Here is a 15,144-nt window from a genome sequence, read left to right as displayed (position 1 = left end):
ACCATTTCTTTCTCTTTTGGATACAGGATAGAGCACCAGATACAATGATGAAAATAAATTGCATTTAAAGTTTCATTATTTTTCTACAATACATCAATATATGTTCACAAGCCACTAATACAGGCCGGCATTCCTACTCTGTAATTGACTGTCATTTCTAGTCAATAATAAGTGTTCACTGGAGGAGAAAAATGAACTTTATTCTAACAAGGTCTGGTGTAGGAGGTCCTTCTTTCTATGTGTTGTTTGTATTGGTTACTGAATGAAGAAACTGCTTTGGCCTTGATAGGGCAGAACACAGGTAGGCAGGGGAGGGGAACAGAACTGAATGCTGGGAGGAACAAGGACAGAGATGGAGAAGCCATGGATCCTCCACCCTGAGAAGGATGCGAGTTAGAGTCTCCAGTATGGAGATGGGTTAAACTAATACGTAAGACTTAGCCAATAAGAAGTTAGAGCTAATGGCCAAGCAGTGTTTTAATGAATACAATTTCTGTGTGATTATTGTGATTATTTCAGGGCTAAGCTAGCGGGGCGGTCGGTACGAACAAGCAAGTCTCCTCCTACAAAGGTTGTGTACATGTCTGTATTTATATGACTAGTATGCGAAAAGTAGGAAAACAACATAAAATCCAAAGTAAACATAGCTATTTCACAATTCTCTGGAAGAAAAATAATCAAATTATGTAGTTCCTGCTGAAGTGAGAAAACCACTAAGCTGTCAATAGAGTAATCTTGTTCTGAAGGCTTGGGGAAACCCATGTATTTCAATAGATGGCATCTTATGAAGGTTTTAGGTTTTCTTGTTTTTAGGTGCCTCAGTGATCATCTGGGGGTAGATTTTAATGTATTTGCTCCTCACTATTTCCCCCTGATGATGCCAGTGACAGAAAGGTATCTATTAAACTAGATTTTTTTTCTTCATTTAGGCATAGATTATACTTAGTACCAAACTTCTATAATCACCCCCGAAACCTACCAACTGACCCACAACCATAATCAAATTTCTATCACCCCCATAACCAGCTTTGAACTCTGTGTGGTTCACATACTGAGTGAAAAAGAAACACTGCGTTGTGATTGGATTAGAAGAGTCTCCGGAAAAAACCTGAGCTTTTCCTTAGCTGAGGGGACCAGGTCATGAAAATACTGGTTTCATATAGCTAAAGCCAAACAGATATGGGGTGTGGCTGGAAGACAGGAAGAAATAAATCACCTTGCCTGTGGGAATTTGCTCTATCTATCTATCTATCTATCTATCTATCTATCTATCTATCTATCTATCTGTCTATCTTATCTATCTATCAACTATCTATCCATCTGTCTATCTATCATCTATCTATCTATCTAGTATCTATTATCTATCTATCTATTATCTATCTATCATCTATCTATCTATACCTATCTATCTATCTATCATCTGTCTATCTATCTATCTATCTATCTATCTATCTATCTATCTATCATCTATCTATCTATATCCATCTATCTGTCTATCTATCTATCTATCTATCTATCTATCTATCTATCTATCTATCTATCTATCTATCTATCTATCTATCTATAGGTGTTTTGAATAAGAATGTCCTCCATAGGTTCATAATTTTGAATGCTAAATTATCAGGGAGTAGACTATTTGAGAAAAATTAGTAAATATGGCCTTGTTGGAGCAGGTGTAGCCTTGTTGGAGGAGTGGTGGTCTTGTTGGAGGAAGTGTGTCACTGGAGGTGAGCTTTGAGATTTCAAAAACCCATGCCAGGACCAGCCTTTCTCTGCTTGTGGATAAGGATGTAGAATTTTTAACTACTTCTCCAATGCCAAGCCTGCCTGCCAGCATGCTCTCAGTCATGATAATGGACTCTAAAAGTGTAAGCATCTTCGCAGCAATGGAACAGTGGCTAAAATGTGTGTGTGTGTGTGTGTGTGCATGTTTGTGTGTGTGTGTAGTTATGTTGTTGGAGTAGGTGCAGCCTTGTGGGAGGAATTGTGATCATGTTGGAGGAAATATGTCATTAGGGGTGGGCTTTGAGGTCTCATATTTATATCACACACACATACACACATATATGTCTTATCTTTTCCACATCTTTCTTTCTTATGTGCAATGAGATAAGATAAACCTTATTATTTTATTAAGATTTCCCCTTCAGATAGTTTTTCATAATGCCAGAAAAGCTAGCTAATAGCCTTAACCCCTTAGTTCCCTCCCAACAGACAAGTGTAGGATTACCATGGCTTAAACATGCCTATCTTGTCTTAGTATTCTTCTCTGTCATTCCACTTGAACTGGAATAAACAAGCTATCTCATCAGGCAACAACAAAGAAACAAACAAAAAACTTTAATGCTTATGATTTTCTAAGAATTGTTTTAGCAATTAGAATAAATTTTTTTTTTTAGTCCATGGTGATTATCATTCCACTGGTGAGAGGTAGACAACACATTTTTAAAAGCAAATAAGATTGAAAGAATACTATTTACGTGCTTTTTATTTAAAAAAAAAAGTTAGGGAAAAAATCAATCAGGAAAAGAGAAAAACATATTCTGGGGGAGGGGGCAGAATTTTAAAAGTTGTGTAAGGAACTACCCAGTAGATGGATATAATTTGAGCAAAGACCAAAAGACTAAAGTAAGAAATTACATGAATATTTTGTAGGTTTAAACTGAGGGAGTGCCCGGTACAAAGATAAACAAAGTCAGGTCAGTCTGGCAAGTCTTTGGGGAATAGTAAGGGGATTGAGTGGGATACCAAAGGCTGCACATGGGTCAGCGTGGACTGGGATAAAAACAGAGATGAGAATGTCCAAAGTATAAACAGTTTGGTGCCATTGCATTGCTGTTGTCTTTAGCTCCAGGCAAGATATGAGAATACTGAAGGAATGTAAGCAGGTGAGAAATCACGAATTGCTAATACTGCTGTATTGAGAAATGATTCGTGGCAGTAAAGATAGAACTGGAGACACCAGTTCAGGAAGGTTTTGCAACAACTAGCAAGAGAGTATTATTTGAATTAAATGAATAGTTTTGAAGATGGTCTGTTTCCTGGATTAAACTGGAGATGGACATAGCAGAGGAATTGTGCAGGGGATGATTCAAGCATGACTCCTAGAGCCTCAAAGACAACATGACTCTACCACAGATGGGAAGGAAAGGATCTCATCAGGCACAGGTCTGATGTGTGAGACTCTGGCAGAAAGCAGGTCAGGATTCTGACATGTTACAGTTGGTACTTCTGTTATGAAATATATGTTACAAAGATATAAACTTCTATATGGCCAGAAGTTCCAGGATGTGGTCAGGGCTGTAGATTTAAGCTATTCTCCTTTTAATTTCTGTGCACTACTTCCAAATTCACTTTCCAATGGCACTGTGTCTCAGGATCAACACTTGGAGAGATTCATGGGCCTAGAGCCTAGAGCTAAGGTACAAAATGAGAAGTTAGACTCTAAGAGGCTCTAAGTGTGCGCTCCTAATCGGTTTACGTAGCATAATGAAACTAACAATACAGGAACTCCAAGCAATGAAGTGACTATTAAATTTGTGAGAGGGAACCCCAGCAAGGAAAGGAGTAGACCGAATAAAGTGGAGTCTTAGATCTTATGTGTTTGCTTCCTACTCTACTAAACTGTTGCTAAAGATCCCCACCTGCCTGTAACAGAACCACACAGGCTCTTCCCATCTCTTTAGATCCCCTGCAAACAACGTCTCTGATTCCAGCCTCTTGGTAGTTAACATTCCTTGAATCTATCCATCAAGAATAAACAAGTCATCTGTGATATATTTAACTGAGCTAAAACATGCAAGATAATATGACTCCATAAAAAAATGTTCTTAATTTTTAAATCTTATGATTCTATTCATTAAGATCAGTAAACACCAACAATTTTTAATTGAAAACTTTTTTTGCTCTAAAACAACAACAAATAATCCACCTGAAATATGTTCACGAAATAATAAGCTCAACACATCCAATGGAAAACAATCTTAGAATTACTTGGCATTTGAAATGGTAGCTCTAATTAGCCTTTAAGGACAATTTAATACATAACATATAAAAATATCCTTTTATTTCCTAAATCTTCACTACTGAAGGATTCCTAGATTCCTTTAGAATACCTATTCCCCAAAACACATGCCAGAAATCCTCTAACAAGCCCCCAGGAAACCCATGTGATATTTTAAAATCTTGCGGCAAATACAGTAGTATTTATGGTTAAGTAGCTATATCAGACACTGTTAATTTAGAGTAGTTTAATTTTGGAAATCAGAAAACAAGAATCATGCAAAAAATCAATGCGAACAGGCAATAAAGATAATGGGTAGTTTCAACCTTCTAAGAGACCATTCCATATACAAGGACACACATATTCCTAAACTGTAGCTTTTAAAAATCAAATAATAATAATTTTCTTTTGTAAATTATACTGTTTTTCTCAAGTGGATAATTATTTGTCAGAAGACACATTTTTGTATTTGCGTATAGCAAAGCCTCCTGTACTCCAGGCTGGCCTTGAACTTGCTATATATAGCCCAGGATGACCTTTAAGTTTTGATCTTTCTGCCTCCAATCTGGAGTGCTGAGATTCCAGGTGAATGTCACTCTGCCTGGTTATACATAGTGCTGAAGATCAAACTTTATGTGTGTTAGGTAAGCACTCTCCTGACTGAGTTAATCCCTAGCCCCCAAACACATGCTTACTAAGTAAGTTGGTGTTAACTTTTCAGAGAACAGAATTCATAGGCATTTCTTTTGTCTGAGGGCATAATAAGACATTATTCTGACACCCAGAATTTGGTGAATTTGGTGTGAGATTTTCTGCTTCAGCCTCCAGAGACTACTCTATTTCCCTTACATTTAGAACACACATACATCACTGTATACCCACAGAAAGACCCTCCTGTCACTATAGGAGTTACTTATTATTCGGGTCCCACACAGCAATCCTTAGTCTTGTTTCTTAAATGAGAGACTTCTGCCCCTCAGGCCCTGTAGCTTTTCAGCCTAAATGTCATGTTTGAGGTGGTTGTTATTAAGGCCAGTCCCATAAGCTTCCTTCGATGATGAAATGTAAAGAATCGAGCTTACCTTACAGGAGAATTTTTAACAGTCTATGATTTACAAAGCTATCACATCATGGCATCATCTACTGGGAAGCATTACCACAGGCTAGCTAGAAAATGGGAGTGGTGGCCAGATGCATCACAAATTGGAACTCAGCAGCGCTCCTTATCTGTCTGCTTTTCAAAAAGTTCTATGTGTTTGTCATTTTTATAGCCCAAATAAGCAGAGTTTTCTTATCTCTGTGTGATAATAGTGGTGACCAGATCAACTCACTGTGAGCAATAAATGTAATGATGCATATACCTATAATATGCCTGACATTCAATAAATAGAGCTATTAACAACACATTATATTGCAGAGGAAAGCAGCTCTCTCGTCAAGGACTTCGAATCAATTTGTTTTGAACTTCGCCCTATGAATTAGACAGAAATCTTTTAGCATCCCCTTTACACTATAAATATTTCATCTGTATTAGACTTAGGAAGGAAACAAGAAAGTTCATTATGCTTCCTGGGAGAGCAACTTTATGCAAGATCGGTAGAGAAATCAGAAGTTCAATCTGAGTGTAAATATAGGGACCACAGGTTAACTAAAGCCCATGATAGTGCACATTACGAAAACTACAGAATCAGGGATAAAGATGACAAAACACTTAAAGTTTTTCAATCTTCTTAAATTCAAAATCCTCTGCCTCAAAAACATTAGGACCTTGCTTGATTGTCCTCTGGGATGACAGAATTTGGAAGCACGTGGGAGGTGGGCACACTTGTGGGAGATTTTCTTGATTATGTTAAATGACATGGGAAGAGCCATCTTAGCTGTGTGTATAGCTGCACTGTTTAAAATGAAGAAAGCAAGCCGAGTGCTAACATGCATGCATTCAGTGTTCTTTGCTTTCTGACTATGAATATGATACTTCAGGCTTTTGCTGTCTTGATTTCCCCCACTTGGCAAATTGTAAGCTAGGAGAAACCCCTTTCTCCCTTACATTGCTTTCATTAGAACATTTTATTACAGTAGGAAAAGTCACTAGAATGCCCTTCTCTTTCTCTATTTCTTTGCTGATCAGTTAATTAAATTGTACACCAAATAACTCATGGCCAAGTCATCTAAAACTTGGAAAGGATATCTACAAGATAACAAAAATAACCTTTATGCAAGTCTTGGTGAGAGAAGTATTACAGAGCAATAAAACAAAGTCACATGAGATTAAAAGAGGAAGAAGCTTCTACTGACAGGAAACAATTGGGGGGTTTACATAGGGGTGTGACTTTTCAAATGAGTCAAATATTAGCAAGGACTATGACATGTGAAGACAGAAAAGATCACATGGATTCTGTGACAAAATAAGACGGAATAGAGACAACAGGGATTGCCAAGGAGTTAAAATGACTGAAATATAAGTCACAATGCATAGTGGTTAGGATAGTTTTCATTTTCAGATTGCTGTTAAAGTGCCTGATGCTGTAGCTCCATGGTGCCTTACAGAGCCTTCATGGGGTTCTGAGTTCAATTCCCCAGAACTACAGAAAAAAGATGTATTGCTAGCAACTGAACTGTGGATCCCTCTTGCCTATCCAAATCCATGACCTTTGAATCTCAGTGCTTAAGATAACATCAGACATCTAAGGTTAAAAAAGGTTTTAATTCTCCAGACCACATCAATAATAAACATGGAATTAGTTCTATCATTACTACATTCTATGGGCTGAAGAATCAAATGCTACTCCCTTCGAAATAATAGCTGCCTCGTCTCTAAAAGGACTGGGATGGTTTAGATGAATACTTACAAGATGATGTGACTTAATAAAATTAATTTTTACAAGTTATTGCCCCGTTTAATGTACTGAAAACTTACAAAGAAGATAGTTTTCCACTTGACCTTCAAATGAGTGACATTTTACTGCAAATTTTAGAGATTTTAATAAATGAAGACTCACATCTTTTACAATCGTAGTTAAGCTCATTCCCCAGTTTTTGTGTTTCCTGCACAATGTTGAAAGTTCTCCATCTCTGCTTACTGTACCCTCTGTTTAACGGCAAGCACACAACATGCTGTTCCTCATAGAGATCTGGAAACCTATAATTATCCAGGATAGAAACAAGGCAAGAAATTCCCCTGCAGAAATGAGTCCATCCTCGAACTCAGTTTTGTTTTACTTGACATACTTGTTTTCAAAAGATAGCTTTTTCTATACATCTATTTCTCTTGCCAAGACACTTTAAACTTATAAAATTCATTAGGTAACTTATTTTAGATATGAATACTAAGGAAATAGCCCGATTTAAACCCTTCAGTCAGTTGAGTTCACAACATGAGTGTTTGAAAACTATAAAGCAGCCTACCATGGTGACCCAAGTGAGTGAGAAAAGACAGTGTAGTTGGAATGGAAATGCTGTTCTCATAAGTGGGTCTTCTGAGAGGCAGCTGTCATGTGGAAGAGTGCAGCAATGAACTTCTCCATGCTGAAGCACTCTGTCTGCAAATGTGATGTTTTACACTGTATTTGTTGAATTTGGACTTGGGTCTTCTAATGTCTAGCAGACTCAGTCACGTTGCACACACACACACACACACACACACACACACACACACACACACTTCAGTTAGACAAATATACTATTTCCGCCCTTCTGTGAACAAGTCCCCTGCTTCTTTGATTTTTGATCTTCATTAGGATAAAATGAGCTTGATACTATTTTCTCTACAAACATCAAGATCAATCAGGAAATGTATGTGAAAGCAGTTTATAATAGTGGCAACTATCATAATAAGAATAAAAATGGTAATGTGTTTCTTGTGTGTCAGGAATGCTCATGAATTAACTCAGTTATTTCTTTTATAACAACTCTAACAGATACAAGTTCTGTTACCCTCACTTTACAGACAAGGCAGAGGATATAAAACTTGTATGTCAAAATGCTCACGATTAATTTAGTTAAGAAAACTATCATGTTTTACTGAAGGCAAAGTCAGGTTATGATATTAAAGATGGTAGAGCCTAAAAGAGAGCATCATCCAAATGTGGTATCACAGACAAATAAAATAGTTGCTATTCTATAGCTGGAACACCTGAGGTCCCATAAGATTTCATAACTTGACCAACATCGGCATTGCATTTTCACTATATATAATTCCTACTTCTTATAGAATGTATCTGAAATGCTTACTATTAAATCAGAGGAAGTAGAGCAAAGCTACTAGAGAAGGTGGGGAGGGACGTGTTCAACAGCCATGTGTTAAATTCTGACATGACCATATAGCCAGCTATTTTACTAGGAAATTACAGGTTTTTGGACAACCATAAGAACAGGTGCTTAAGGGATGGTAGCTGCCAGATCTGCAATTGTCTCAATTCCTGAAGTTGTGTCCCATAGTACATCAGTTCTTAGGTGAGAATTATCCACTTCTCTGAACACACTAATGTGGCAATTGCTGGTATCAGGTTTGGAGAGTAATAAGGACAGAAGCCTCAAGTGTAAACTTTTTTCTTTGTTGATATATATATGTATTATATTAGGAGGAATATAAATTCATGTCTCAGCCAATGATGGAATTTTCAAAAAGAAAAATTTCATTCATCTGTTTCCATTTCTCCATACGGGTATATAATAATATCCAGAAAAATTATAGGGAGAAAAAAGGATTATCTATCACCTAAAGAGAGGGAAAGGTGGGGAACAAATGGGAGGAGCTGGGGAGGGATGAGTGTTAAATAAAAGCAAATAAAACATAAAAGATTCTACCTAGGAAAAAATAAAATAAATAAAATTGTAATAGCCTAATATCCTATAAGGAAAGAGTAAGTCTTTTCCATTTCATCAAGGGTGTCAAGGTTGAAGATGAAGCTCAGTGCAAAGCCCTTAATTTTATTCCCAATATTACAAAAACTGAACACGATGGCACTACATGTAATCTCAGCACTTGGGTAGTATAAGAAGAGCAGAAGTTTAAATCGTCTTTGGCCTCTCAGTGAGTTCAAGTGTAACCTGAGCTACATTGTCTGAGGAACACAACAAAACAAGGGAAAGGACCTAAGAAATGGCTCCGCAATTAGAAGCCCTAAGTCTTCTCTTGCAGAAGGCCTACCTGAATTCAATTCCCAAGACCCACTTCATAGCTCATAACTATCTGTAACTCTGATTATAGAGGATCCAATGCTCTCTTCTGTCTTCTATAAGCACAGCACATATGTAGTGCACAGACATACATGCCGACAAAACACCCATACACATAATGTTTTAGCTCTTAAGTTAAAAGAAAAGAACTTGAACATTCTCAAAACTTGTTTCACTACTAGCCATTCTTTATAGACACACAGCATAGCTAAGAAGAATAGAATGACATTCCGTGACCTGCGTGTACTAGAAGACATACTAACCTAACTCGAGTCTGAGTGGAGAGTGGGGGACAGATTTCCCATCACCTTAAAACCCACAGGTCCCCAACATACTGTGAAACATTTATGTTCCAAACCATCCTATCCCCCCATTACCTAGCTTTTACCTAAAAAAGCTTTCAACCTCTAACTCAGGAGTTCCAGGGCCTTTGAGTTTGAGGCTATCAAAGAAAGAGTGACCTGGGCATTACAGCAAGTCTGAATGCCATTCTGTCTGCCAAATGCATCTCAGATCCTTCCGATTTCCTACTTGCACAGACTTCTATGATTATAGCCTTCACAACCTTGGTCTGAAACTACGCCTTGGAAAAGCATTCTCAAGTCTGGGAGTTAAATTGCTCAAATTGTTCCTGACAGCAAGCTTGGAACTTAAGTTGCTTTATGTTGCAAAATGGGTGAGACTCAAAAATAACACTGGCGCTTTATTATGGGATGGGATATATGTGCAACATAGGAACTGAATCTTATTAGGATTTAATTGCTACATGTATGTCATGTTCCTCTTATTTAACATATATAACTGTTCAAATAGTGGTAACTGAATAAGCTCCTGGATAGTAAGTAGTATTGTCTTTACTTTGAACTTTTGGTTATTCTTCTCTTACTTGGTGGAATAAAAGATATTCCCTGTTAATAGATAAGAAAAATGATACAATGGTGTTGGTAGATTTGCCAATAACCACACAATACATACGACAAAAAGTGAGATTCAGAAAGAGGTATTCTACTCTGAAGATAGCCCATTCTAGAATTTAAGCTGAGAATCTTTATACCTTTCTCTTCCTCCAACTTAGAGGAGGAAACTAAAACTCACAGATGTTTAACAAGACTGAAGACTGATGCTACTTGGACTTGAAATTGGTGCTAGTGACAGCTACATCTTTTAAACAGTAAGCTATTCTAAACTGTGATCCTGGAAACAACGGTGCAGTCAGAAGACAATTCAGACACTAAAACATGCGGCAACAGAGCACACAGACCAGGGATGAAAGCTTCCAAAAACTCTGGGTGATACCATCTTCAAGTCTCCAATAACTCACATTTCCCTAAACCTACTGAAGATCCAAACCATGAACCTGTCTGCACTAGCCTTTATCATAAGACCTGGCAAAGCTCATGGTTACAGAAGACTAAGGGTCTCAAGACCAGAAACATCCTTTCAGGAATTTTTCTCCTCTGGTTCTCATTTCAAGTCATGACAAAATGCTTGCAGTCAGATGTATTAGCTGAAAGGAACATATTTTCTGAAAAAGAATTGCTTATTTGAGATCCAGCTCTTAGCAAGCGGCTCTTAGTGCCTCACTCCATGACAGAGACTAAAGAGGGCTGTCTGAAGTGGACAGCAGAGAACTCATCAGAGTTCCAAACTGCTCAAGCAGGAAGGTTCTGAGCCATCACTGCCTAAGCCCTGGCAGGTTAATACGATGCTACTGATCAGGTAAGTGACTAAGCTTCTAGAATAAGAGGCCAGGCACGCCCAGGTTACAAGCAGACAGTCGGACTCACTTTTTTTTTTTTGGGTGGGGGTGGGGGGGTTCTAGACAAGGTTTCTCTGTAGCTTTGGTGCCTGTCCTGGAACTAGTTCTTGTAGACCAGGCTGGCCTCTAACTCACAGAGATCCGCCTGCCTCTGCCTCCCGAGTGCTGGGATTGAAGGCGCGCCACTGCAACCTCAGTTTTCACCTTTCCTAAGAGCTGGTATACCTGGTGGCCAAATTCTGATTTCAAACACCATAAAAACGTTTATCATAGTTTCAATTTCTCAAAGAATGCACCAGGATCAAATTAAGAAATCTTAAAGCAAATGCCATGAACATTGTCACAACCCCCACCCTGCTTCACCACCTTCTCCGCCACTGGGGAGGTAGTGGCCGGTGGATGTCTATGAGTTCGACGTCAGTTTGGTCTACATAACAATTTCCAGGACAGCCAGGGGTAGGTGGTGAGACCCTGTCTCAGAAAAAACAAAACAAAACAAAAAACAGTTGTCCTAAAACACGTGCGCAGTCTCCTTTCTAAGAGAGACTATGGAAAGAGAGCGAGAGACAGGGATGGAGAAGACAGGAAAGATATGGAAAGAGATAGCTTGTTCTAGATGTATACAAAATCAACAATCTCAAACTTTCTCTAGTGAAGAGGTGACCACAGTAGTGAAATTTGGAATAAACTAAATTCCTAAGACTCGAGATTGCGTAAACAAGAGTTAACTTGAGACAATCCTGTTACCTCTTAAGTTTCCTAGGGGCTTCCCCTCTGCAGGCCAGAATGAAGGCCACATGGGCCTTCTCTGGGCCCAGTCGGGGCTACTTGTATCCAGAAAGAGACTAGAATGGATACAGAATGCCACTATAGTCTCCTGGGTCCGGGCCACAGACTGCTCTGAGCCCAGGAATCCCAGGGGAAAGTGGAAGAACCAGCTTGAGCCATGGCCACAGAACACCCAGTGAGAGCAAAGTTACTTGAAGTTGCCACTCAGAAACAACGGACAAAAACATGCAAACACTTTCTTATCTTTGAAAATAGGTTTCCAAGCCACTAGCCCAAGTTTCCTAGAGTGGACCACACTGGTGATTCGATCTCCTGCTTGGTCGCACTCCAGGGTCCCAGGACTGGAAAGGAGCTAAAAATTCACTCTCTGCTCCCCCAATCTCTCCGCTTTGCTTGCGCTGCTCAGAGCGCTCACCTGCAATGTCCCAGAGTTGCAAGCGCACCACAGTCTCCGGGTCCCAGTGGAGCACCTTCAACGCGAAATCCACACCAATGGTGGCCCGATAGTGTGAGGAGAAGTTCTGGTGCACGTAGCGCTTAATGATGCTGGTCTTGCCCACACCCAGGTCGCCGATCACCAGCAGCTTGTACAGGTGCTCCTTGTGCGGGGCCTGCATCCTGGAGGCCCGCCGGTTTTGCAGAGCCTGGAACCTGCCCTAGGAAGCGCAGCCGGGGCTAGGGTGCAGGACGGAGACCCAAGCGCTGTGTGGGCGCGAAGGCCGGGCGGGCGTGCTGGTGCAGGCTGGGGAGCTGGGGCGGAACTCCTCCCCCGGGGTTAATCCTCCTTCCTACACAGCCGTCTCCAAAGTGGGAGGAGACAGGAGCGACTCCTAGGACTAGAAGCTAAAGGACCTGAGGGCCATTGCCAGTTCCAGCTCTTATTTGCCTAGTGTTCCACCCCTTTCGCAGAGGTTTTTCGTCCAGGGCACAAACTTGTGAGCCGTGGGTTTTGTTTTCCATATTCTGCCAGCGAAAGAAACTGCGTGTCAAAAAGTACCCAGGGCTTCCGAAGTTACAGAGCCCTGCTGCCACCCACACTGTGGTGTGAGTTTAAGAAGGCCTTGAGAAATACCAAAGCAAGAGGCTCAATTCTTCCTTTTGGGTGAACCCTGCCTCTGGAGTTGAATGGCATCAATCAAACCCTTTGAGCCCCTTAGCCTGGTCGACTGTAAAATCGTAATGCTCTTGGCACCTTTTCACCTATTAAACTGTTAATGACCTTAATGCCCCCCTCCATGAATGCTGAAGGCTTGCTAACCTTTCAGCCTCCACTCCCATCCTAAGGCCTCCCAACTATACTGAGCTACTAGACACATGAGGTCTTATCACTATCAGTAACAGCAAATGCTTATAAATCCTCCCATATATGACACCAGTTCACCCTGGCAGTCCTAAAAATAAGTCTAATTATTCTTCCTCATTTACAAATGAGAAATCCCAAGAACCGACTATATTAAAATAGTGTAAAGAAAACGTCTATTTCAAACCCTGGTCCTTTTTTTCTTATTCTAAAGGCATGCTCTATGCAGACATCTGTGTGCTTGTGAGAATAGAAAAATCGTCACAGCAGGAGAAAACAGACCAGTAAAACAGATAAAAGAATGTGAACTCCTGTGTGGGCTTGGCTGGTTTCCTGGGGATGCTAGAAAAAAGTATGGGCAGGTGAGGATTCCAGAGCTGTTTACAGAGGTGCGGAAAGGAGCATGCGAGAACTGGGGACCAGCATTCCTCCTCGAAATGGGTAATTTTGTACCCGATGTGCTCAGAAGGGAAGAGAGCCCGGTCTGCGTGATGTTATTCCATCTTTACATTCCTTTATGAAGTGAGGTATTGTGGGTAACTGTGAAGAAGGAGAGCAAGTTTGAGAGCCGCTTTCCCAAGGTGCCCTGTAGCTAAAGAGTATACGAAATTAAATTTAACTGTACAAAATAATGGGTGAAAAGTTTGGTATGATTAAAGTCTGTAGTGGTATATTATTTTTATTTTGATAAATAAATATTTCCTGAAGACCAGAGGCAAAGCTAAAGCCACTAGAGGTCAGGAAATGGTGACACACAGCTTTAATCCCAGGATTTGGGAGACAGAGTCAGATGGATCTCTGTGAGTTCAAGGCTACCCTGGGCTACACAAGATCACTGCAGAAACAAATCCAGGTGGTGGTGGCTCACATCTTTAACCCCAGTCCTAGGGAGTCACATGCCTTTAATCCCAGCACTAGAGAGAATACAAAATGAGAGGAGAGAGAGGCTTAGTTGCTTAGTTTATGGCCACCCAGCCTTAGTAGAGATAAGACTTCTCTAGTGGCTTGGCTGCTTTGCTTTTCTGGTTTTCAGGTTGAATCCCCAATATCTGATTCTGGATTTTTCTTATTCATGCTACCAAATTCTTTCTGCTCTGCTTCTCTGAAATTACATAACGCCTTTACCATCAGCCTCTCATAAGCAGAGAGCTCCTATATATACATATATATGTATGTATATATATACACACTTATATATATTCCTGTATGTATTCATGCATGCATATAGTAGGTGCTGATGACTTTCTCAGGGACAGTATTCAAACCGGAGTCACTCTAACGAGGCAAGACTTATATGGTAATTTGTTTCCAGAGGTATTCATTGTAGTCTTATGATAATGCCTCACAATGGGAAGAAATTACTCTTAGTTTTTTTTTTTTTTTTAAACCCTCTAGACTTCAGTGGCACAGGAAGAACAGACAAGCAGTCCAGTGAAACCTAACTAGGTCCCAGAACCTGTAAGGGCACCGTCTCAACATCGTATTTGCGTCAGGGAAACCGGTTTTTCCCAGTGTCTATCCGCACATCCCTGGCACTGTTCTCGGGCTCTAAGCATGCTCCTATTGCTAAACTACTGCACACCCTTTCCCCAGCAGCAGGAAGGCAGATGACTCAAGTTGTGAAGGGGTGAGACTACAAAATTCTCCCAATTTGAGGCCTTCGTGATATCCCAGAAAGCACAGCGGAGGCTCTGGAGGCTCTCTCTGCCTCCGTTCACATGCTGTCCAGTGGGCATACAAAAGCTTTCACTTAGTAGATGGAAAGCCTAATTTAAATGATTGGAAATTGCTTTGCAAATATAAACTTGAAAGGCCAATCCCTTTTGCTTCTCTCTGGGGTTGCCAAATTAGATGAAGATCTCAGAAGTTACTTTGTTTGCGTTTGCCATTAAAAGAGCCACAGGGAGTTACTTGTTAGCTTATGTGAGCTCTTAATTATTGCATCAAAGAAATACTTAAAGGACTGCAAGACAGAGTAGGTCCCAAAGGCTTTGGAGGAGGAAAGGTAATCTAAACTTCTTAGATTAATATAAGGAGGATATCATAACGAAGATGGCCTGAAAAGGACCCTCGAAGAGATGACCACATAATTTATTATCCAAAACCGGGCCTCTT

At 40.0% G+C, this 15,144-nt stretch overlaps 1 protein-coding gene across 1 annotated transcript in view; it reads right to left on the bottom strand.

The window, feature by feature from the left end:
* The window catches only part of Rab38 (RAB38, member RAS oncogene family), a 50,037-nt gene extending 37,591 nt beyond the window's left edge, over positions 1-12,446 (bottom strand). Inside the window, exon 1 of the mRNA XM_005357619.2 lies at positions 12,145-12,446. Coding sequence (XP_005357676.1) covers positions 12,145-12,346 — 202 coding nt within the window. The 5' untranslated portion in view covers positions 12,347-12,446. The remainder of the gene's footprint in view (positions 1-12,144) is intronic.
* Positions 12,447-15,144: the final 2,698 nt, after the last annotated feature.

The sequence above is a fragment of the Microtus ochrogaster genome, chromosome 22 (assembly GCF_000317375.1).
Source record: "Microtus ochrogaster isolate Prairie Vole_2 chromosome 22, MicOch1.0, whole genome shotgun sequence".
Taxonomy (NCBI): domain Eukaryota; kingdom Metazoa; phylum Chordata; class Mammalia; order Rodentia; family Cricetidae; genus Microtus; species Microtus ochrogaster.
The sequence above is the reverse complement of the archived record's forward strand: the minus strand, read 5'-3'. Positions and strand labels throughout refer to the sequence as shown.